Here is a 25,934-nt window from a genome sequence, read left to right as displayed (position 1 = left end):
CTGCCTTCATTCTGTGCAGGATAGACCTGCCTGAAGAAACAAGGGCAACTGAAGCTGCCACTTCTCCTTGACAATGCTTCAGTCTTTGATTTTAGGCTTGAACCTGCAGTTATCTATTGGAGACTGACATTTCTGGGAGCATTTGAGGCTTTGGGGGGGTGTAAGAGGAAGCCATTTCATCAGTCCTAATGAAACAGCACCGGCAAGGGGGCTGTTTCCTTTTATATCTAGTTCCTGGGCCATCCTGAAGCTTGGATTTCACTCACCCAGGGATGATACCCTTGGCCAGCAGCTGGCTGGGAGCAGCCCCAGTGCTGGCTCTTGAATGCCCCTACCCACAGCCCTGAAAGTTCATGCAGTTTCCAGAGGACAGGAAGAGAACAAGAAAGAAGAGGCTGGTTGTTCCTCTGAGCACAGCCCATCAGCAACCACTTAGTATCTGTGGAGCATCTTTTAACAGAAACAGAGGAGGAAAAATTCCAGATGTAAAACCACAAAATTTTTTGTGGCTGTTGATGACCTCAGAAACTTTTAGTTGATCCATAAAGAGCACATTTTTGGATTATTAGATTAAAAATAATTTTTACTGAAGAAAATGGCTTTAGTAGGCTTTCAGTATCCTGATGATGCTTTACGGAAACTTTTATCAGTGACTAATCTCCATGATCTATAGGCCATGTGTGAGATGCCTCCTTCCAGAGATGGTGGACAAACTTGTGGAGTTCTTAGGATTATTTGAGGTCTTACATTCTTGAAGTCTGGGCATATGATTGAGTTAGCCTCAGAGGGGCTGGAGAAGCACTGTTCATTCTAGGATTTTAGAAAAGCCACATTAATTCTGGTTCCCTAAGTAAATGTTTTGTTGTCACTTGGAACTGTTTGACCTTGGGAAAGTTATTTCATCTTGCTAAGCCTCAATTTCCTTATCTGTAAAACGAGGGTAAGAATAGTATTCATCTCATGGCATTGCGATGAAGATTTAGGAAATAAGCCCCTGGGTGCCTTACATGGTGCTTAATCAGTGCTTAATACGTATTATAATTATTAGTTAATTTTATGATTATTACATATGGCTACTTAATATTATAGTTGTTTTAAGTATTAGGTATTATTATTGCTATCTAATGTTAGTTAATGTTTAAAATATATTTTTAAAAGATTTTATTTATTAGAGAGAGAAAGAGATTGAGAGAGAGAGAGAGAGAGAGCACTAATGGGGGGGGGGGCAGAGGAAGATGGAGAAGCAGGCTCCCTGTTGAGCAGGGAGCCCATACAGGGCTCCATCCCAGGATCCTGGGGATCCTGACCTGAGCTGAAGGCAGATGCTTAACCAACTGAGCCACCCAGGCACTCCAATGTTAGTTAATGTTCATCAGTATTATTGTAGTTGTTATAATTATTAGCTAATATTAGTATATGTGAGTCTGTGATGATTATGTGTCAGAATAATTGTCCCAAGTCAAATGGGTGGAATAATTTCTCTGTTATCCTAAAGAAGGACAACTGATTATTCCCATGGTATCAGTGCTAATGATTTTCCCCGGGTGGGGGGACTTCACCCAGAAGCTTCTTTGCAGGAGAACCCCAGAGCAGCTGCCAGTGTGTGTGGTGGTCGGTCTGCAAACACTTTACCACTTGTTTCTCTTCTCTTTAAAAATGGATTCTTGCCTGTAACTTAGTCAGTGAGGTCATATGATTTCTAGGGGATGAATGAAATAAATGAAAAATGAAATGTCTCTTTATAAGGGCTTATGCATATGCAGCTATGTGTCATGTCTCTGAATGGTTGACGGTAAGGCAATGTCACATGTTTTACTGATTTATGAAGGAACATAGTGAAGAGAACTTGGGAGCAGGAACAGGTCTGTGTTTTCCCAAAGGCCAGTGCCACAGTGGGCTGGGGGTCAAAGGGAGAGAGGACTGTCCTTGCTGTTTTCAAGATGCACAGCCCTTGGAACCATGACCTTTGAGGATAGATCCTGAGAGTGGCTCCTGAGTTTCTCCATCATTTCCTCCAGCCTTGCTTGAGTGTAAATATAGTGGTCAAAAACTCTGCCCTTGAATGAAATGGATCCTGGTGTACACCTTGGAAAATTCCTTAATTCATTGGTGCCTTAGCTTTGTTATTTTAAAATGGTGATCAGATTACTTAACCTGGCTTGGCAATCAGGACAAGTCAGTGAGATAACCCTGTGCAGGCTCTCACCTTGTCCAAGATTCTCTGCCAGACATCATGTGATGTTCCTTGGTTCTCACCAGAACCTGAGGAGGGTGGTGCTTTTCCCATTTTGCAGACAAAGTCATTCAGGAGTGGACCCCTGCTCAGACAGCAGCCTTCTGAGCCAGGGGAGAAATGCAGGTCGCCAAATGCAGTGTGCTTTTCACTAAGTGCAGTGACCTCGGTCGGAAAAGCTCCTAACTGTATAAGACAATAAAAGGGAGGTGCCAAGCAAATGACTCAAAGATCACTCTGACACATTACGGTAACCAACAGTGGCCGGCAACTTCTGGAAAAGAACACTTTCTTTCTTTCTTTCTTTTTTTTTTTTTAAGATTTTATTTATTTATTTGACAGGCAGAGATCACAACTAGGCAGAGAGAGAGGAGGAAGCCGGCTCCCCGCTGAGCAGAGAGCCCGATGCAGGTCTCGATCCCAGGACCCTGGGATCATGACCTGAGCAGAAGGCAGAGGCTTTAACCCACTGAGCCACCTAGGCGCCCCAAAAGAACACTTTCTTAAGAGTAAATATAACAGGATAGGGAACACTGAGCTCTCTGAGCCTCTGTTGAAGTCCCAAAGACCCATAGTGACCCAGACATCAGGGACCCCAGATCCTCCAGAGGGGCTGCCTGGAAAGAAGGTACAGCCTGTGGGACCAGCACTGGCCATGGTGCTGTTGGAGGGAGGAGAAGGGGCAGGAGGTGGGGAGGAGATGGTGTCTGTGGTGAGAACCACTGGGTGCCATGTATGCTTCTCCCCTGGGGGCCACAAAGGGAGCTGATGTCCTTGGGGAGGCCACATGGAGAAGAGTTGCACTTTGCCTGGGAGGGTCTGTGGGGCTCCTTGAATAGGAGGGAAGACTGTGGGAGAGGGGTCCCCACTCAGGGTGGTCATCAGGGTATGGGCAGAGGTGACCGTGTCACCAGGTGAGCTTATGTACTCCTTGCCCTGCTCTCTCCTCCTCTGGGCTCATCCTAAGACTCACCTTCAGCCCCAGCAGAACTCAGGTGCTCCAAACAGCAAGATCAGTGATGCCTTTAACCCAGTATAAAGTACTGGTGTTTGGGGAGGATAGAAACCGATTTTACTTTTCTTCTCTTTTTTTGAGGGGTGAGGGGCTGAGAAATAGCAATTAACACAAGGTCAAGCAATTAACAGTTCGTTAAGTTCCTGCAGATGCAATTGCTTGTCTTGCAAGAGGTAACAGCAAACAGATCTTCCCCTCCCATTTTCTCCATCCCTCTTTGACTTTCTAACTGCAGAAACACAAGTCAGGACTTTGGGAATGGTTTTTCATCTATTCAGAAATTGTGGAATAAAATGAAATCCTTCTGTTTCATCTCAGGTCTTGAGGCATGATTAATAGAGGTAGAAATAATGTTGGTGAGGCGGCCAGGCTAATTTGGGATCCCAGACAGAATAAAGGATGTTGCCTTCTGAATCTTTAACTAAAAGTAAACCTGCCTAAAATGGAGAAATCTGTACTCTTCAAACAGCAAAGTTATCTTTGGAAATAGCCAAAGGAATAAGTAATTTATGGAGTGGCACAGATAATTATGGACAAGGTTAGAGTATGTATAGAAAGCATGATTAATTAAAATAGTAATTTAGTTCCAATGACCTGTCATCAGGTCTGATGGGATTTTGTAATATTCAGAAATTCAGCTGTGAAGCTATGGAATTTGGAGTGCAGTTTTGGTGACGAGGAGCAGAAGGTCTGAGGGCTATGCTAGCTTAGCCTTGGGGGAGGGCACAGGGGGGAGAAACACGAGCTCCTCCTTTGCTTTTGATAAATGTGACACTCAGGAATGTGCCAGAAGCTTATGCCAGAAGCTTAGGGGAAATTCTGTCACCCCACACCTTTCTGTAGGACTTTAATTTTTATTTTTGTCCACACTTGCTCCAAACTGAGTCTTACTGATTAAGTGTTGTATTGTAGCAAACAGTGGCCTTCAATTTATAGATCTAATACTTTTAGATGCATTACCTTTGCTATCTTGATGGAATAAATGTTACTTAAAAAGTAAATGTGTGATTACCATTTTTACAAACCTGGATAACTAACTTATATATATAATTTTACTTGCAATTTACATTTAATTGTAAAAATTTTTTTATATTCATTTTTGTCATATTGATAATTCATAGAATAATATACAATAATGTTACCACCAAATTCTACATAATCCAAAACTTAATTTGGTTTTGGTTGTGACCTGCTTCCAGGGCTTAAGTATCTATATGGACTTTATTTTTCCTTATATTAAGAAAGAAATACTCTACACACGAGTCATTGATAGGCTCATTCATTTTGGCAAAAGTGAATAAAATAAATTTTTTTTTGGTATACAAATCTATGAAGGGAATTGGGTTTGACCCAAAGAAGGGCATTAAAACTAGACACTAGTTTTGGGATCGGCATGAGCCTTTTGTAATGTTTGTTTGGGATTCTCAAATTCTAGTACCTCTGCTGATGAGTGAGTTACACGAGAATGACAGGGGCCTCACACCCTGTAAAACAGTTTTAATGGTTTGTTTTGATATGAGACAACATTCTATGAAGAAGATTTAACCAATTAAGATAATATTTTTCGTGTCAAAGAAAATCTCTAATATTTTACGCTGATTTTAAAGAAATGACTTATTTTGCCTCTTGATCATCTTCAGCACGTTCACTGCCTAGAATGTACAAATGAGTTCTTTGCATTTTTTTCACCCACATAAGCAGATTGTGAATCTGTTCACACGAAGAACTTGGTGCACTGTCTTGTGCAGAGTAGAGTGGGTAAATAAGTGTTTATGACTGGTGGGTGGACCACTCTAGACCTCTCTCCCAGAGGCTCCTAAGTAGGGTCCATACAGTGGCACGGTGTTTACCAGTGTGTATGAAAGAGGGCATTGTGCATTTGGAGACTGAATTCTTTGAAGAGAGAGAATGGTTGGAGTTATCTCTGGGGGTGGAGGTCTGATCTGTGAAGAGGGCCACATTCCTGAGCAATAGTGGCTGGTGGCTGGGGTGGGGAAAGGGGCACCAAAGAAAGGGGCACCAAGAGTTGTCTCTGAGGCGAGGCTGGCGTCCCGCTCTCCGAGTGCGTGGAAAGGAGAAATCTGAGGGAGGACAGGGTACTTGACTGTGTTGCTGTTTGTGACTGGGAGACACAGCTACTGGGTTCTCCTGTTTTTTCCTCTGTCCTTTTGCCTTTCACTCATCTCCACATGCGCTTTCCAATCTCCTTTATTATTTCTGAAGGCACTTTTGTTCAATGTGACTCACATGCCCATTTTCATAACTGTAAGGGAGGCACTTTTTTAGTTGGGTGTACTTGGTATTTGAGCTTCGTGGTGAATTGTCTTTTCAATCTTTCCTTCTTGCTCTTCTCTGAGTCCTCCCTTTTCTTCATTACCAATTTTTATTTGTTTTTTTTTTTTTTTGGCATTAAGGCTTAGCAGAGAATTTAAAAGCATATCAAAGACCTCAAGTAAAAGCTATGATGAGGACCTCTCTATTTGTATTAGGTTGATTATACCATGACTGAAACATTGGTGAGATTAAAATTTTAGAATTTAAACAATGACTCTGTTGACCTTTTATAACCAAGAGGTGTGACTTTATCATTTTCCTTGTTTAAAAAATAGCAAGATTATTTGTGTTGTATGGTATAGTTGGAGAAAAGATTTAATTTATGTAAATATAAGCAAACCATAAAAAACCCCGTAGTCTTTTTAAAATTTATTTTTATTTTTAAATTTTTAAAATTTTTAAAAATTTCTTTTCAGCACAACAGAATTCATTGTAAAAAACCCCTAGTCTAATAGTAATCCTTCTCTACTCTTGACCAGATTAGGAAGAAGCAGCAAGAAGTAGTAGGCTTTTTGGAAGCTAATAAGATCGACTTTAAGGAATTAGACATTGCTGGAGATGAAGACAATAGGAAGTGGATGAGGGAGAATGTTCCTGGAGAGAAAAAACCTCAAAATGGAATCCCTTTGCCCCCCCAGATCTTCAATGAAGAGCAGTATTGTGGGGTGAGTATTTGGTTTCTTAGGAAATTCTTCTGCATGTATGTTTATCAGAAATTGTTTAAAGCAGATTAATTTGGAAATGCCTGGGTGGCTCGGTCTGTTGAGTATCTGACTCTTGATTTTGGCTTAGGTCATGATCTCAGGTTAATGAGTCCAGCTCCACATTCAGTGGGGAGTCTGCTTGAGATTCTCTCTTTCCTTCTCCTTCTGCCTCTCCCCCACAACTCTCTTTCTCTCAAAATAAAATAAATAAATCTTGAAAAAAAAAAAGAGGCTAATTTGGAGGCAGTATTTGAACTTGTTGATGGTTTTCAGGACATGGATGGTAGACCCATTGTGAGTCATTAATATATAAGATTCACAGAAAGATAGAGACAATAAAATGGTGATTTGGTAGTTCTTGGGATTATTTTAGGTCCCTGATTTTATTTTGAAGAGTGCAGGTCACTCGTACAAACAGAGTATACATTTCGTTGAAAAGGAATTCTGATCAGCCTCACGATGTACACATTCATGAATCCAGGCAGACACAGGGTCGGCTTTCACTTTTATAAAGAATTATTTGCAGAAGCCAAATCCTAATACGGATGCAAGGTAAATTTGTGGAAATGTATCTAGATAGCTAAAAAACTCTTCTGGACATTTTGATTCAACAGCACTTTTATTTTATACATTTAATAGTTCATTTCACCAGAAAATCACCTTTGCCTCCAGAGTTTATAGTTATGTTTAGTAAATCAAATTGTTGAAAAGAAACATTTAGAGATGATGGAGGAAGGGAGGAAGGGGGAGGTGGGGCCCTCAATAGGCTCAAATGGGACTAGTCAACAGAAAGATAAAGAGGGAGAGTGTAAGTAGAGGGAGGAGCAGAGGGAAAGGGAGAAGCAGGCTCCCTGCTGAGTAGGGAGCCCCCATGCGGGGCTCCATCGCAGGCCCCCGGGATCATGACCTCAGCCGAGGGCAGATGTTCCCCCGACTGAGCCACCCAGATGGGGAAACCAGTTCAAAGAAGTTATTGGAGATCATAAAGAAATATGAGAGAATTGGAGATGCCAATAAGAATGCCCAAAGAGCAAGAGCCTGTGATAGAAAAAGAGAAGAGTTTAGCTATTAGATCAGTGAAATTATTCTCATTACTTTGAATCTCTGTGCTAGTTTTGTTTTCTCTGGAGAAATAATATACACACAGTTCAGGAAATACCACAGAAGCTAAAGAAATAGTCGATAATAATTCATATTAAAGAAATATGGTCATATAGATTAAAGCAAAGAACCAAAAAAAAAAAAAAGAAAAAGAAAAAAGAAAAGAAAAGAAAAGAAACATTTAAAAACTCAGAGAACTTCAGTGCATGAGAGCTGACTTGGATTTCTGTCTATGTGAGTGAGGCTATCTTTTCCTATGTTTATAAGCTATCTTTCCCCCCCTTATGATTTGCTATTTTTCTGTTGGGTTACAAGTAATATTTATTGGTTTGTAAGAGTCTTCATTTGTGAGGGGAAAGTTGCCCTTTTATGACCACAGATGTTGCAAAAATTTTTCCCGTGGTATTTTGTTTTTTTTTTTCCTTTTGGCTTTTTGGAGTGATTTTTTTTTTTAGAATGCAGAATTTAAAACATTTTTTGTGAAGACAAATTCATGAATCCTTTTTCTTTATGTTTCCTGATCCTGAGTCTTACTTTCAAAAGTTTTCTGCACTCTGAAATTATCAAAAGAATAATTTCATTTTTTCTTCTGATACTTTCCAGTGACTCTTTTTTTTTAAAAGATTTATTTATTTATTTATTTGATAGAGAGAGATCACAAGTAGATGGAGAGGCAGGCAGAGAGAGAGAGAGAGAGAGATATGGAAGCAGGCTCCCTGCTGAGCAGAGAGCCCGATGCGGGACTTGATCCCAGGACCCTGAGATCATGACCTGAGCCGAAGGCAGTGGCTTAACTCACTGAGCCACCCAGGCGCCCCTGATACTTTCCAGTGAAAGTAATATTTTAAATCTCTTAATTTTGCTTATTTTAATTGTCCTTTTAAATTAAGGTTAGTTATAGTAGAGAAAATATTGACATATGTAGCTTTTAATGTATGTTAACTCTTAGGGTAAAAGTTCTGCAATTACTTTTTCTATGAAAAGAAAACCTCAAAGTCATTTCTTATCCCATTTTGGTGTGATCTAGTGATTTTTTTTTTCATTTTAGTTGTGGAAGAAAAAGAAAAGTTTTCCTCTTTCCTAAGAAAAAGACTTCTACTTTTTAAGAAGATTATTTTCTAATATTTGGATAGATATATATATAGATATATATCTATATCTAATATTTGTAATATTTCAGTATATATTATTTTGTAATAGAACATTTTGAATATTATTTTATAATTTTTTCCTATTGCAAGTATGGATCTAGTGAGATGAGTCTATAAATTCTCCTTATTATTATTTTTAAAATTTTATTTATTTATTTTAAAGAGAGAGAGTGCGTGTGTGCCAGCAGGGGAGGGACAGAGGAAAGGGAGAGAGAATCTGAAGTCAACTCCCTGTGAGCTCAGAGCCCAGTTCAGCGCTTGATTCCAGGACACTGAGACCATGACCTGAGCCAAAATCAAGAGTTGAATGCTTAACCAACTGAGCTACCCAGGTGTCCTGAGCCTATAAATTATTTGTTTAACTGTTAATGTTAATTCTTTTCATTTCTGCTTTCAGAGAGGTATTAGTAGTATATCTTATGAACAGCTTTGCTAAATTTGCTTTTCTGCAGTCTGTGGACACTCTTAACAAAAGTGCATTAATAAGGCAGAGGACTTGGTTTCCAGAAAATAGTTAAAAATGATTATTTGTATTGTAGGTTCAGATTTTGAAAGGAGGTTCCCAAGGTCCTGTCAGGTTTAAAAGGGCGTGAATCTGGATGGTCAGCCAATGTGTCTTCCCACGAGCTTGAAATGCCTCCTGTAAGAATAATTATGTATGTAGAATCACGGGTCTCATCTCGAATGGTCACTCATGTGCTTCGTCTGATGATGGTGGCAGGGGGCGGGAACCTTAAGGACGGGCAGTGGGTTTCTCGCACCACGGCAGTAAGGGGACTGGATGTCGATGGTAGTTCTGAGTACCATCCTGTTCCTGCCAGCGTGAACTCCTGCTGCTCTATCTATGCAGAACAGATGAAGATATTATTCCGAGGGCATGGCTGACAACCATTAGCTAGAGAAAGGAGACACCCGATGGAAAGCCAGGCGCAGTGGAGGCCAGGTTACCCGCCTGGCAGAGGATACTAACTGGTAATACAGACATGTCTGTCAATGCCAAATTGGAGTCTATGGGTCTTAGCCCAGGTAGAGGCTGGTTGCCTGCCTGGGCCTGAACACAATCGAAGGGGACCTTGGTCATTCAGCACAGGCAAGCATCCTCAGGACTGTGAGGGAGGCGGGAGACAAGCCCAGTTAGGGAGGGGGAAGGGCGTTCTCAGAGCATAGATATTACCGGACAAACTATTTCACATCACTAAAAACTTATTATAAAATGTATCATGTGATAAAAATACAGAGCTTAAAGAGGAATAACAAAATGTACAACTATGTGTGCACCAAACATTAAAAGAGCCTTAAGATCTTAATCACCATTTCCCTATGTTTTTTTTTTGTTTTTGTGGTTTTTTTTTTTTTTTTTTTTTTTAGTAGTTTAGGTGGCTGGCCTTCATTCCACTCCACAAATTAGGCATTTCTAGTGATTGTTTTATAGTCAATACTTGTTAGGGTTTAGATTTACACACATATTTATTAATGTCTTTGCTCATGATTTCTTCTTGCATCATAGATAATACATCTGGAATCACTTTCCTTTGGTCTAATATAGACTATAAAAGTTTCTTTAAGTGACTATTAGTGGTAAATTCTCTAAATTTTTGTTTGAAAATAACATTTTTCAGAAAAATGTCTGTTTTACTCTCATGTCTAAAAATGGTTTCACTGAAAAAAATAGTTTCACTGGGTCTAAAATTTTGGGTCAATGGTTGTTTTTTTCTAAAGATGTTGAAATTATGGGCACCTGGGTGGCTCAGTTGGTTAAGCAACTGCCTTCGGCTCAGGTCATGATCCCAGAGTCCCGGGATTGGGTCCCGCATCGGGTTCCCAGCTCCATGGGGAGTCTGCTTCTCCCTCTGACCTTCTCCCCTCTCATGCTCTCTCTCACATAAATAAATAAAATCTTTAAAAAAAAGATGTTGAAATTATGATTTTACTTTCTTCTGACTTCTGTGTTGGTGTTAAGAAGCCAGTTGTTAGTCTGTCATTCTTTTATGGGGAAACTGTCTTTTTCCTTGCCCCCCTCTGCCTGACTCCTTCACTCCCTCCCTTGCTGCCCTCCTTTTATAAAACTCCACACCTTGGGCTTGAGGCTTCAGTCACTCCTGCCTTCACTCTCTGTGGCATCAAAGTGGACATAAAGATCTACTGGTTGTATCAGAAACTCTGCCTTGGTATGTGCTTATTCTTAGAATCCCTGGTCTCACCTGCAATGATCTTTCCATTATCAGCTCAGCAATGTGTCTATACTTCTTCTCTTAATCTGACTTCTTTTAAAAATTGTTTTTGAGACAATGTTTAAGGGCTTCTAATCTGCTATACTATCATAGCTGGTAGTTGAAAAACCATTTCATACTCATTATTTTCTGTATCTGTTTGTTAGTGTCAAATTAAAAATAATGACAAATTATTGTTCAGTCCTTGGAAGATAGAAAAGCTATTTGGAAAAAAAAAAGAGACAGAGAGAAAGAAAAAAAAAAAAGAGAAGCTATTTAGACCTAAGTTGAAGCAAAAGACAATTCACTCAATGATAAGAAACATTTTCTGGGGCACCTGAGTGACTCAGTCGGTTGGCATCTACCTTTGGGGTCAAGACGTGATCCCAGGGTCCTGGGATTGAGCCTTGTGTCGGGCTCCCTGCTCAGCAGGGAGTCTGCTTCTCCCTCTGCCTCTGCCCTTAACCCCCTTAGCCCCCACCCCCACTCATGCTCTCTCTCTCTGTCTGAAATAAACAAATAAAATCTTGAAAAAGATAAAAAAGAAAACCTTTCTTGATTTGAAAGCTTCTAGAGTTGGCCAACTAGAGAAGTTACAGATCTTTATGGAATTTTTGTAAAATGGAATGAATTTACTTTATTGTATTTCACCTATTCTCTACTACTACTACTAATGTGTTCTATCATATAATCTTTTAAAAAAGATTTATTTATTTATTTGAGAGAGATAGAGAGAGTGTGTGAGTACATGGTTGGGGGGAGTAGCAGAGGGAGAAGAAGAGAGACAATCTCAAGCAGACTCCCCACTGAGCATGGAGCCTGATGTGGGGCTTGATCCCATGACCCTGAGATCATGACCTGGGCTGAGATCAAAGAATCCAGTGCTCAACTGACCGAGCCACCCAGGCGCCCATCTATCATGTAATCTTTAACATCCTGCGTATGCCTGCTCCAGGAATCCATACCAAATGACCACTTGCCCTTGATGCTCTAGTTCCTCCAGCTAAGATTTGAGGCAGCTCACAAAAATGCATTCCGTGTGAGAGAGTATAATTAGCCACTGAGTGAGTCTGGGCAACAGGTAGGAAAATAAAGCTTTGGGTAAGATTGACACACAAGAATACATAACTTTTTTTTTTTTACATTATTATTATTATTTTATTATTATTTTCAGTTAACCAGGTTTTTACTTTTTAGTCTTCAGTTTCTTTTTTTTTCCAATTTATTTATTTTCAGAAAAACAGTATTCATTGTTTTTTCACCACACCCAGTGCTCCATGCAAGCCGTGCCCTCCATAATACCCACCACCTGGTACCCCAACCTCCCACCCCCCCGCCACTTCAAACCCCTCAGACTGAATTTCAGAGTCCATAGTCTCTCATGGTTCACCTCCCCTTCCAATTTACCCAAATTCCCTACTCCTCTCTAACGCCCCTTGTCCTCCATGCTATTGGTTATGCTCCACAAATAAGTGAAACCATATGATAATTGACTCTCTCTGCTTGACTGATTTCACTCAGCATAATCTCTTCCAGTCCCGTCCATGTTGCTACAAAAGTTGGGTATTCATCCTTTCTGATGGAGGCATAATACTCCATAGTGTATATGGACCACATCTTCCTTATCCATTCATCCGTTGAAGGGCATCTTGGTTCTTTCCATAGTTTGGCGACTGTGGCCATTGCTGCTATAAACATTGGGGTACAGATGGCCCTTCTTTTCACGACATCTGTATCTTTGGGGTAAATACCCAGGAGTGCAATTGCAGGGTCGTAGGGAAGCTCTATTTTTAATTTCTTGAGGAATCTCCACACTGTTCTCCAAAGAGGCTGCACCAACTTGCATTCCCACCAACAGTGTAAGAGGGTTCCCCTTTCTCCACATCCTCTCCAACACATGTTGTTTCCTGTTTTGTTAATTTTGGCCATTCTAACTGGTGTAAGGTGATATCTCAATGTGGTTTTAATTTGAATCTCCCTGAGGGCTAATGATGATGAGCATTTTTTCATGTGTCTGATAGCCATTTGTATGTCTTGATTGGAGAAGTGTCTGTTCATATCGTCTGCCCATTTTTTTTTAAAGATTATTTATTTATTTATTTGAGAGAGAGACAGTGAGAGAGATCGTGAGCGAGGAGAAGGTCGGAGAGAGAAGCAGACTCCCCATGGAGCTGGGAGCCCGATGCGGGACTCGATCCTGGGACTCCAGGATCATTGACCTGAGCCGAAGGCAGTCGTCCAACCAACTGAGCCACCCAGGCGTCCCTCTTCTGCCCATTTTTTGATGTGTTTGTCTGTTTCGTGTGGGTTGAGTTTGAGGAGTTCATTATAGATCCTGGATATCAACCTTTTGTCTGTACTGTCATTTGCAAATACCTTCTCCCATTCCGTGGGTTGCCTCTTTGTTTTTTTGACTGTTTCCTTTGCTGTGCAGAAGCTTTTGATTTTGATGAAGTCCCAGAAGTTTATTTTCGCTTTTGTTTCCTTTGCCTTTGGAGACGTATCTTGAAAGAAGTTGCTGTGGCTGATATCAAAGAGATTACTGCCTATGTTCTCCTCTAAGATTCTGATGGATTCCTGTCTCACGTTGAGGTCTTTTATCCATTTTGAGTTGATCTTTGTGTACGGTATAAGAGAATGGTCGAGTTTCATTCTTCTACATATAGCTGTCCAGTTTTCCCAGCACCATTTATTGAAGAGACTGTCTTTTTTCCACTGTATATTTTTTCCTGTTTTGTCAAAGATTAATTGACCATAGAGTTGAGGGTCCATATCAGGGCTCTCTACTCTGTTCCACTGGTCTATGTGTCTGTTTTTATGCCAGTACCATGCTGTCTTGGTGATCACAGCTTTGTAATAAAGCTTGAAATCAGGTAAGGTGATGCCGCCAGCTTTATTTTTGTTTTTCAACATTTCCTTAGCGATTCGGGATCTCTTCTGATTCCATACAAATTTTAGGATTATTTGCTCCAGCTCTTTGAAGAATGCCGGTGGAATTTTGATCGGAATGGCATTAAAAGTATAGATTGCTCTAGGCAGTATAGACATTTTAACAATGTTTATTCTTCCGATCCAAGAGCATGGAATGGTCTTCCATCTTTTTGTGTCTTCTTCAATTTCTTTCATGAGTGTTCTATAGTTCCTCAAGTACAGATCCTTTACCTCTTTAGTTAGGTTTATTCCAAGGTATCTTATGGTTCTTGGTGCTATAGTGAATGGAATCGATTCTCTAATTTCCCTTTCTGTATTTTCATTGTTAGTGTATAAGAAAGCCACTGATTTCTGCACATTGACTTTGTATCCTGCCACGTTGCTGAATTGCTGTATGAGTTCTAGTAGTTTGGGGGTGGAGTCTTTTGGGTTTTCCATATAAAGAATCATGTCATCTGCGAAGAGAGAGAGTTTGACTTCTTCATTACCAATTTGGATACCTTTTATTTCTCTCTGTTGTCTGATTGCTGTTGCTAGGACTTCTAATACTATGTTGAACAAGAGTGGTGAAAGTGTACATAACGGTTTCTTCCCTATGTCAGTGGCCTGTATTTGGTTTTATGCTTCTTAACACATGTAAGAGTAGAGTGGGCAGTAACACTAAGCTGGTTTGAGCACCCTCTGTTCAAACTGGGCCATACACACTGTCCTTAGTGCGTGGAGAAACTGATCGCTGCCCCGATGACAGAGACAGGCAGTCACGAAGTCGTCTGGGGGAAGTGCTCCTATGTTTTAACTATATGAAAGGAAACTCTTCTGGGCTCCTGACAATCATGCTCCTGAAGAGAGGGTTTAGGGCTGGACCCCTGGGTGGGCATATGGTGGGGGGCAAAGTGGGGCTTCACTGAGCTCCAGATTTCAATCAGCTACCAGGTTTCACCACACTTTGTAGTTTTTCCCACTCTGCCAAAACAGGTGCCACCATAAGCCCTCCATGATCCTGCAGCGGCTGGTGTCAAAAGGTCTGAGATGGGTCTTGTCCCGTAGAAGCTATTACAGTAACTCTGGAGAAACCCTGTGTTGTCTTAGTCTCAGCTGATCAGGGTCCAAATCCATGGGGCCAAATTTTAAGAAAACCAGCTGAAGATATGACACTTACGGAGAATTCTTTCATTCTGTATATCTGAGTCTTGTCTGCAATTCCTGGGCACAAACAGGTGTGTGTGTGTGTGTGTGTGTGCGCGCGCGCGCCTGTGTGTGCTTATTCTCGCTGCTTTGTATTCTGCAAAGTGGAATGATAAAAATGAACTTATAGTTCATGGTTAGAGATTTCTTAACTTTCGGGGGTTAGTCATCTTTGACAAAACAAACTGGGATAAACTTTTGAGTTGTATCTTCCAAGTTAATGACTAATAAAAATGATCAACTTAGGCAAATATTCTGGCTCACAATTGTGCAGTGGGGTTTAAACATTCTTTTTCTTTGCTTCCAGGATTTTGACTCTTTCTTCTCTGCAAAAGAAGAGAATATTATTTATTCATTTCTGGGTTTGGCTCCCCCTCCAGGCTCAAAGGTAAGCTTGAACACCCCACTGGGTCTCCACACAAGTCATAATAAATGAAGCTAGAAATCATATCCAAGACTGTTTAATAAATGATGACCTCTACATCCACATAGTTTAAATAAATTCCTTATTCGGATGAAGTCTTACACATGTGTAGCTTATTTTAGTTAATTTTATAATAATACATCACCTGTATTAATTCTATTTAAAATGAGTTGACTTTGCTTTTTTAGAGAGGGGAAAGGTGAGATCCAGACACAAGAACGAGATAAATCTCACCCTCTTTTTCTCTTCTGGTGTTGTCTTATCTTTGATTACACATAATTATGTCAGTTAACTACAGAATTAGGCTGATAAAGCCAATATCCTGACTCTGCCTGATGGAGATCACCTGGCTCAGTCCACGCACCAGCCTCTGCATCGTTACTTCTCCCAAGAATCTCACACATGACTCTCCACCAGTCAAGACAAGTACGCATTAGTTTAATTCATTTGTTCCTTAATTAATTTGTTAGCTTGTCCTCAGCTTCATTTCAAAAGAGATTTGTGATGGCTGAGTCCAAATTAATTCTTATTGTAGGAGAAATAACTCAAAAGCCTGCCTTATAGAGATGGGTCTGTCTCAGAGGCATGTGGCTGTGCTGTCTTTCATAGGTCAGCATTCTTCAGGTTATGCCACTCGGGACCTCTTAGTGCCTAGGTTAACATCGAAGGTCTAGTGGCAATTCCTTCTCCAAAGGTAACATGTAGATTTCACAATTGCTAATAAGGTTTTATATGAGGAAGAAAATCTTCCCTTTTAGTGAAACACCTTTTTGGCTTTGACCAACTTAAATGCAATACATTTCATATATGCTATTCACAGTTAAGAAAAGCTATTACATGCAATTCATTCTTTTATATTTGGCATTGGAGTTTGGTATGGGAGTTTTATTTGGTATAGGTGTTTATTAATGGGGTCATGTTAGTTTACTTACTATATGAAAGACATGGTGCCTTGGTGTTAAGGTACATTTCTTGGTGGGGACATTCAGGTCACTTGTGTCTTGAAGACGAGAAGGAAAGGTAGAGGGAAGACTGTTTCAGGCAAAGGGAAGGTCGAGTACAAAGTCCTGAGGCAGGAAAGAATGTGGAAAGTTCTAAAACTGCCATTAGGCCCACATTGCTGCAGTGAAGGGTGGAGGTACCATAGGAGGTGGGAGTTGCAGGTGGACATCCCATGGGCCATAGTGGGGCTCTGGATTCTGTCTTACATGCAGTGGAAACATTGTAAGTGGTTTAAGCAGAGAAGTAATCTTATTTCCTTTTTGAAAAGTCATTTGGTTACTGTGGGATGAATGGACTAAAAGGGTGCATACTCCCATAGTAATACAGATGAGAATTCATGGCAGCTTGGAATAGGGTGGTGGGATAGAACTGCATGGAAGTGGATGATTTTAGGTCTGTTTTGAGGAAGAATTGGTAAGACTTGCTGATAGATTGAATGTGGGTGTGAGGATGGGGTTTCTGGTTGTTGGGTGTATGCATTCACTTTAGTGGAGGACCGACTTTTCAGGGTTTTTTTTTAGGTCTGAATGAGACAACTAATTGAAGAAGTGAGGTAGGCAGTTGCAGATTGCTGTGTGTCTCACTGAGGTCTGGTTGAAGAAATGCATATGTGGGGTCTGCTGGCATGCGGGTGGGGCTAAAATAAAGGGGGAGGGTTGACAGGAAGGACGATGGGCTTGGAGGTACTCCAAGCTTAAAGCTGGGTAGAGGAGAAGCAGAGGCCACCTGAAGAGGCCGAGATGGAGAGTCTGAGTCAGAAGGAGACCAGGAGCGTGTGGCATGAAGGCTGCCAAGGAGGAGCATTTTTCATGGACGAGGGTCCAACGCTTCTGAGAGATTGAGTCAAGTGAGGACAAACAAGTGACCATTGTGTTTCCTTTCTGTTTCCTTTTTATTTTTCTGTAAGATGTTTCCTAAGATGTCTGCGGACCCTTGGTTATCTAAGAACGAGTTGCTAAAAAGTTGAATGGATGGTCTAGATCCATGGTCATAACTTTCTGTGTGGTAAGCTTTACCATGGGTTGACTTAGTGCTGATCTGTTGGCTTTCTGTTAGGGATCCGGGACTGTGGGCTTTTGCTCTTGGTTTAGGTTTGTTTCTCCTCCCTCTGCTCCTCTCCCTGCTCACACTCTCTCTTTCTCAAATAAATAAAATATTTTTAAAAAGGCAAGTATCATTATCTATCCTTCTCTTAAGTCCTTTCCATATTAATTCAGTTAATTAGTCAGTTAATTCTGTCTAATTTACTTCTCAGTTACATAATGAAATTAAATGTTTAATTTTTGGTTGTCATCTTAAAAATATAAAACCGAGTTGTAGTTCAGACATCACAAAATTCACCTACCAGAAGTATACAATTACTGGCTTTTTAGTATAGTCACAGATTTGTGCAACCATCACCATGATCTACTTCCATTTTTCATCAGTCACCCCCAAAAAATCCAGTACCCCTTAGCTATTACACCCCATTCCTCAACCTAACCATGCTCCCAGCCCTAAGGAACCACTGATGTACTGCTTCTATATAGACTTTCCTCTTCTCAGCATTTTGTAGAAATGAAATCACACAACATTGTGTTCCTTCTGCCTGGCTTCTTTAACTTAGTATAATGTTGTCAAGGTTCATTCATTTTCTAGTATGTATCAGGACTTCTTTTCCTTTTTATGCAGAATAATATTCTATTGTATGGAGAGACCACATTTTACTTATCCACCTACCAGTTGATGAATACTTGAATTGTTTTCATTTTTTTTAAAAATTTATTTTCAGCATAACAGTATTCATTGTTTTTGTACCACACCCAGTGCTCCATGCAATCCGTGCCCTCTATAATACCCACCACCCGGTACCCCAACCTCCCACCCCCCACCCCTTCAAATCCCTCAGATTGTTTTTCAGAGTCCATGGTCTCTCATGGTTCACCTCCCCTTCCAATTTCCCTCAACTTCCTTCTCCTCTCTATCTCCCCATGTCCTCCATGCTATTTGTTATGCTCTGCAAATAAGTGAAACCATATGATAATTGACTCTCTCTGCTTGACTTATTTCACTCAGCATAATCTCTTCCAGTCCCGTCCATGTTGCTACAAAAGTTGGGTATTCGTCCTTTCTGATGGAGGCATAATACTCCATAGTGTTTATAGACCACATCTTCCTTATCCATTTGTCTGTTGAAGGTCATCTTGGTTCTTTCCACAGTTTGGCAACCGTGGTCATTGCTGCTATAAACATTGGGGTACAGATGGCCCTTCTTTTCACTCCATCTGTATCTTTGGGGTAAATACCCAGGAGTGCAATGGCAGGGTCATAGGGAAGTTCTATTTTTAATTTCTTGAGGAATCTCCACACTGTTCTCCAAAGTGGCTGCACCAACTTGCATTCCCACCAACAGTGTAAGAGGGTTCCCCTTTCTCCACACCCCCTCCAACACACGTTGTTTCCTGTCTTGCTAATTTTGGCCATTCTAACTGGTGTAAGGTGGTATCTCAATGTGGTTTTAATTTGAATCTCCCTGATGGCTAGTGATGATGAACATTTTTTCATGTGTCTGATAGCCATTTGTATGTCTTCACTGGAGAAGTGTCTGTCCATATCTTCTGCCCATTTCTTGATATGATTGCCTGTTTTGTGTGTGTTGAGTTTGAGCAGTTCTTTATAGATCCTGGATATCAACCTTTTGTCTGTACTGTCACTTGCAAATATCTTCTCCCACTCCGTGGGTTGCCTCTTTGTCTCCAAAGACAAAGGAAACAAAAGCAAAAATGAACTTTTGGGACTTCAACAAGATCAAAAGCTTCTGCACAGCAAAGGAAACAGTCAAGAATTGTTTTCATTTTTGAGCTATATGAGTAATGCTGTTATGACCATTTGTGTATCTTTTGCTTGGTTTCATTTTAAATGGTACTATTTTATATTACAGGTTGTTGTGCTGTAGAAACACTTGTATAGTTTTAAAAATTCAGATGCCAGAGTTTGTTTGACCTGCTGATTCTGAATTACTGGGAGAGGCCTGGGGATTTTCACTTAAAAAAAGTTCTTTGGTTGATTCTGATGCACACTTCTTTCTTTTTTGGGGGGGGGCAATCTGTTTTTTTAATGAACATATGATGTAATATTTGTCCCAGGGGACAGGTCTGTGAATCATCAGTCTTATGCAACTCACAGCACTCACCATAGCACATACCCTCCCCACTGTCCATCACCCAGACACCCTATCCCTTCCCCTCCATCCCCCATCAACCCTCAGTTTGTTTCATGAGTTTAAGAGTCTCTTAATGGGTTGTCTCCCTCCTGATCCCTTCTTGTATCACCTCCCCCGACTCCCATGATGTCCTGCTCTGCCTCTCAAATTCTTCATGTCAGAGAGATCATATGATAATTGTCTTTCTCTGATTGACTAATTTCACTTAGCATAATATGGTCGTGGGTAGGTCTATTTTCAACTTTTTGAGGAACGTCTATGCTGTTTTCCAGAGTGGCTGCACCAGCTCTGACGCACACTTCTGTTTAGCAAGCACTAAATGAGGGACTCATTTTAGTATTCACATACGTGTCTCTGGAAAATGAATGTGATGCCATATTTGCTTTGGTTAAACAACTCAAACGTTACAGAGCAATTATAAGGTTACTTTGCTTCCCTCCCTCCCTGGGGACTGTCAACGTTGTTGCAAGATTGCAGGGTTCTTGTCTCACAGAGTAGAAGAATGAATCTCAGGGACAAAAAAGGGTGAAATGAAGTGAAAGTTTATTAAGTGAGGGTGAGAGCAGAAAGGAAAGAAGCAGCTCTCTTGAATGAGGTGGTTCCCGAATGGGTTGCCACTGAGGGCTTCTAGTGGCGGTTTTTCATCAAAAACTTGACCAGGAAGCTTGTGGCCTTGAGATTCTTGTGCCATCTTGGTTTGCGTGTGGACTATTGATAACATCCTTAATGACTGACTTCTTTGAGGTCTGGTCATGTTCTGAAATTACAATGTAATTACAGAGAGTGATGCTCCCTCACATCACAGCCAGGTGGTCCTGTCTCTTCCCTTATCACTTGTTCTCTCTGGCTTAGCTTCTTCCTGCCAGGAATAGCCTTAGAGCCTAGCCAGGGGCCCCTTCCTCTCTTTGCCTATACTTAACCTTTCCTTATTCAACATCATGAATTTAAAAAAATTAGATATGAAACTACATATATATATTGCATATTTATCTCCACGAGCAATGCGTATGTTATTTTGTACTTTTAATGCCTGATTGGTATCACATTTTTTAGAATGTTCTATAGCTGGCTGTTTAAAAAACAACATTATCCTTTGAGATATATCCTACTAAGATATGTAAATCTATTTCAGCCTCTGCTAAGTTTTATCTTGTCCCATTAAAAAAATATCTAATTTCAGTTTTTATATCCCGCCCTGATCTGTGCTTAAGTCTTGTCATATTGCATGAAATTCTCTTTAACTAAGTGAAAGAAAGGTCTGGCCATGGAATTATAAAACCCAGCCTAGAGAGAGGTAAGAGACCGTCCAGTCCTGATTCTGCTCTTTCCAGAGGAGGGGCTTGAAGCTCATAGGACATACATGATCTCTGCAGATACTGCACTAATTAGCAGCACAGATTGTGCTGGAACCTCTGGTGTTGTCAGCATTGCTTGGATTTATAGGTGTTTATGCATGCACATGTGGGGAAAGTCCTTCAATTGCCCTTTGGGAAGACAGACATTTGATGATTTATGGAAATGATATTATTTGCCACAGTGTCAATGTGTAGTAAACAACATTGTGGATAAGTATCAACAAGGAAATTAATCTCACTCTTAAAATAGATACTCTTGAACAATTAGATAGACAATGTATGTTTATAAAGTGATATTAAGTAACATACTCAGCATTTTTGCTTTTGGAATATTGTTTTTGTCTAAAGCAGGCTGTACGGGGGCCAAGTATGAGGACAGTTTTCCCGATGAGGGCTTTGCCAGTAAGCACTGGCTCCGTAAAGGCAACCATAGTTCTTTAAAACCATCTGGTCATATCTGATTAAATGAGCATCATTGTTAATAGCACACTCCTGGCAAGGCTTTGGTTGTATACACAGTTTCCAGTTATGTCCTGGCAATAAGGTTTACACATTCTAAGGGAACCTAGGCAGAGACCTTTATTGCCATGAAACACAGAAAGACTTAATAAGAATTTTCAAGTTCCGAAGGGCTCAGGCAGAGGGGATATCACTTACAAATGTCTCATTTCAATGTACAAAAATAGAGTCTGCCACATTGTTGTGATTTATAAAAAGCTTAACAGGAAAGACAGAGGGTTTCCTTATATATTCAGAAAATAGGACATTAAGATAACACCAACAGTAAACCAAACAAAAACCGTACTCATCCTTCACTGATTCATTAATTTCTATGTAATTAATTTTCATTCTGCTGGATCTGGGGTTGGTAGTCTCATGAATCCATCTGCTTCTCAGCTAGGGTTCTGGAAATTCTGTCTCAGTCCACTGGTATGGTCTCAATGATCTTTAAGTGTTGCCATCAGAAGCCTATACCCCAAAGTACCTGGAATATAGTCTTTTTCTTGAGGGCTCTGGGTCATTCTATGTGATGAATGAAGCAGTCTGGCTTGTAGTGGACTGCAAAAGCTTTCAGGGAAACAGCAGAATGAAACAAGCTAAGAAAAACAACTGTGGAAGACAGAAGACTTAAAATAACCGTGGTTAATTTTTTAATGATTTTTTTGAAGGTAAAAGTCTTTATGGGGATTCTAACAAGAATAATGCACCCGATACGAAACTGTGGTTGTTTCTCTGGCATGCAAAAACAAAACAATAAACTCTGTCCAAAAAGTTTTAGATAAGATATCTATAAACATAATCCCTAAGCCTGTTTTCAAAGTTAGAAAACATTGTATCTTATTTGTAAAAAAGTGGATGAATGGAAGAAAACTCCTGATATAAGATAATTATCCAGAAACATATTATACCATGAATATACCAAGCAATGCCCCATGAAAGATACCATGAATGCCAAGCACACGCTCACCATGTATGATAGGAATATATCAAGAACATCAAGTGAGGAGAGTCAGTAGATCTGGACTAGGTCCTAAACACCTATATAGTAATACAACTGTATGAAGGTGATGGGAATCTCTAGGTGTAAACTATTGCTCTAGAACATGCTAGATTGAAATGAAAGACATAAGATATGATCAATTTGATATTTAAAGCAAATTACTGAAATTATGATGGATAACCTATACTGTGGTTGTCAAATGTCAGGCAAGGAAGCACTAGAATCAATGTCTTTTTGTTTTGTTTTGTTTTTTGTTTTTTTAAGATTTCATTTGAAAGAAAAAGAGAGGGAGAGAAAATCACCAGCAAACTCCCTGTTGAGCACAGAGCCCATCTTGGGGCTTGATCCCATGACCCATGAAATCAGCACTTGGGTTAAAACCAAGAGCTGGGCACTTAACTAGTTGAGCCACCACGGTGCCCAGGATCAAGGTCTTTTATACATTATTTTGGTCAGGGGAATATTATTAAGATATCAGTAACAAGCATCCACTTACATATGTAATTGGATTTTCTCTGGCTGATGGAGATGAGGGCAGTCATGCCCACATTAGAGCATTATGTTCACAGAATGCTGTGGGGGTGACTACTGCGTGGCAGAAACCCCACATCACAGGAAATACTGTTCTTCTCACCGTGGCCATCCAAGGAAGTTCTAACATTCCCAACAGCAAGGCTGCAGAATTTGGGGCTCCCTCTCTCCTGTCCAGGATTCTGTCCTCATTTCCTAGTAGCTATGGTTGCCCCAAGTTCTATTTCCTGATTCTTCAGTTAAAACCCCCCGAGTTTTCTGTTGGTTTTATCTCCCCAATAAGATTTGCTTATTCTCAGACTTAGGCCCCCCAAACAGTAACTCACTCAGTGTCATTGTCCTCTTTCTTTTTTTCAAAACCATCTTAGCCATTTTAAAAAAAGATTTTATTTATTTATTTGACAGAGAGAGAGATCACAAATCAGCAGAGAGGCAGGCAGAGAGAGAGGGAGAATCAGACTCACTGCCGAGTGGGGAGCCAGACAAAGGCTCAATCCCAGAACCCTGAAATCCTCACCTTCAGGCAGTGGCTTAACCCACTGAACCACCCAGGCGCCCCATCTTAGCCATTTTAAATTACATAGTTCAGTAATGTTAAGTATTTTCATATTGCTGTGCAAAAGATCTCTAGAACTTTTTCACTTTGCAAAAGAAAAATACTATACTCATGCAACTGCCAATTTCCTCCTTTCCTCCAGTTCCTTCCATGATAATTTACTTTCTGTTTCTATAAATTTGACTATTTTATTTTTATTGTTTGTTTATTTTTATTTTATTTTATTTATTTTTATTTTTTTAAATTAATTTATTTATTTTCAGCATAACAGTATTCATTATTTTTTCACCACACCCAGTGCTCCATGCAATCCATGCCCTCTATAATACCCACCACCTGGTTCCCCCAACGTCCCCCCACCGTCACTTCAAACCCCTCAGATTGTTTTTCAGAGTCCATAGTCTCTCATGATTCACCTCCCCTTCCAATTTCCCCCAACTCCCTTCTCCTCTCTAACTCCCCATGTCCTCCATGCTATTTGTTATGCTCCACAAATAAGTGAAACCGTTTTAAAGATTTTATTTATTTATTTGACACAGAGAGACAAAGCGAGAGAGGGAACACAAGTAGGGGGAGTGGGAGGGGGAGAAGCAGGCTTCCTGCTGAACAGGGAGTCTGATACAGGGCTCGATCCCAGGACCCTGGGATCATGACCTGAGCCGAAGGCAGACATTTAATGACTGAGCCACCCAGGCACCCCTAATTGTGACCATTTTAGATATCTCATATAGGTAGAATCAAACAACATTTGTCTTTTTGTGAGTGGCTTATTTCATTTCACATAATGCAATCAAGTTTCATATGTGTGGTGGTATGAGATAGGATAACTTTTCTTTTTAAGGCTGAATAACATTCCATTGTATGTATATACAACATTTTGTTCATTCACTCATTCATGGACATTTGGATTGTACCTACCTCTTGGTTATTGTAAACAATGCTGCTATGAACATGGATATACAAATAATTTTTATCATTCAAATTTCAAGTCTCCCTTGAATCTTCTTGCTTTGGCTCATTTTCCTCTTATTTTTTCTTTTGTTTGCTTGCTTATTTGTTTGTTTTTTAAAGTAGGTTCCACACCCAACATGGGTCTTAACCTCACGACCCTAGATTAAGAGTTGCGTGCTCTACCAGCTGGGCTAGCCACGTGCCCCTGTTTGTTTCTCTTTTTGATTCAGAATTTATAGTCATTATCTGTTGGAAGGTTGGGTTCAAAAGGAGATTACTTGGCTGTAAGGGAATTGGAGTCGACAGTGAAATTGGATTTTAACAAAGATTGAGTCATATGTTATTTATGAGTGCATAATAAGACAGTCATTTCAAGAAAACTTGAAATAAAAGAATGAGTATACAGCAGGCCTGTACAAACAACAAGAAAGCTGGAGTAGGATTAATGATATCAGACAAAGAGGAATTCAAGGCCAAAAGCATTAAATAGGAAAAACGTATAATACAATGAAAAATGATAAAAATCTATGAAGAAAATACAGTAGTCCTGAATCTTTATGGATCATGATAGCAGTCAAATACACAAATACATGAATCAGAAACTCCTAGAAATAAAATGAAAACTTATTAAAAACATCTTTTAATAGATACATTGTATTTATTACTTATCAGGTACAATTATAATTAGAAACTTGATTTAATAGATGTGTATAGGATATACTTATGCATACTCACATGAGTAACAGTATATTAGATTGATATTAATAATTTAGTCTTCCCTTGTACTTATTAAAACATTTTCCACAGTGATCATATACTTGGTCAAAAAGAAAACTTTCATAAATTTCAGAAGGGAATGATTTTACAGAGTATGTTCTTATCCCAAACACAGAATTACAACCTGAAAGAAAAATATCATAGAAACTTAAGAAATAAACATATCCCATTTCAAATAACCCCATATCCCAAAGAAAATAAAACTGGTATTATAGGGGCACCTGGGTGGCTCAGTTGGTTAAGCACCCAGCTCTTGATTGCAGCTCAGTTCATGATCTTGAGGTCAAGAGATGAAGCCCCAAGTGGGTCTCTGTGCTGGACATGGAATCTGTATATGATTCTCTCTCTCTCTGCCCCTCCCCCTCAAAAAAACTCTCGATATGATAAATCATCAAATAGTAAACAAGAGAGGTTATTTCATATCCAAACCCCAATATATGAGCAAATCTCTCTCTACACAGAGTAAAATTATTACTTTTAAATACTCTTATGATTGAAAAAGAACGGAAAAAATAAAAAAGAATGGTAAAAACTTAGTAAAATAGTTAATTATAAGTAGATTCCATGCCCAGTGTGGAGCCTGATGTGAGCATTGAACTCATGACCCTGAAATCAAGATCTGAGCTGAGATCAAGAGTCGGATGCTTAACTGAGAGAGCCACACAGGTGCCTCTAAAAGAAATATTCAATTTAAATAACTAACAATAGGAAAACAAGATAAAAATGTAGGCAGTATGAACCCAACAAAACCCAAAATCAATTAAATACAAA

General features: G+C 39.9%; 1 protein-coding gene across 1 annotated transcript in view; it reads left to right on the top strand.

Annotated features, from left to right (window-relative positions):
- The window catches only part of LOC122908285 (SH3 domain-binding glutamic acid-rich protein-like), a 48,986-nt gene that overhangs the window by 1,187 nt on the left and 21,865 nt on the right, over positions 1–25,934 (top strand). The window contains exons 2-3 of the mRNA XM_044250912.1: positions 6,062–6,247; positions 15,172–15,252. Of these exons, the coding sequence (XP_044106847.1) occupies positions 6,062–6,247; positions 15,172–15,252 (267 nt within the window). The remainder of the gene's footprint in view (positions 1–6,061; positions 6,248–15,171; positions 15,253–25,934) is intronic.

This window comes from Neovison vison, chromosome 6 (assembly GCF_020171115.1).
Source record: "Neovison vison isolate M4711 chromosome 6, ASM_NN_V1, whole genome shotgun sequence".
NCBI classification, from domain to species: domain Eukaryota; kingdom Metazoa; phylum Chordata; class Mammalia; order Carnivora; family Mustelidae; genus Neogale; species Neogale vison.
Note: the sequence above shows the minus strand (reverse complement) of the source record. Positions and strands in the feature narration are given on the sequence as shown.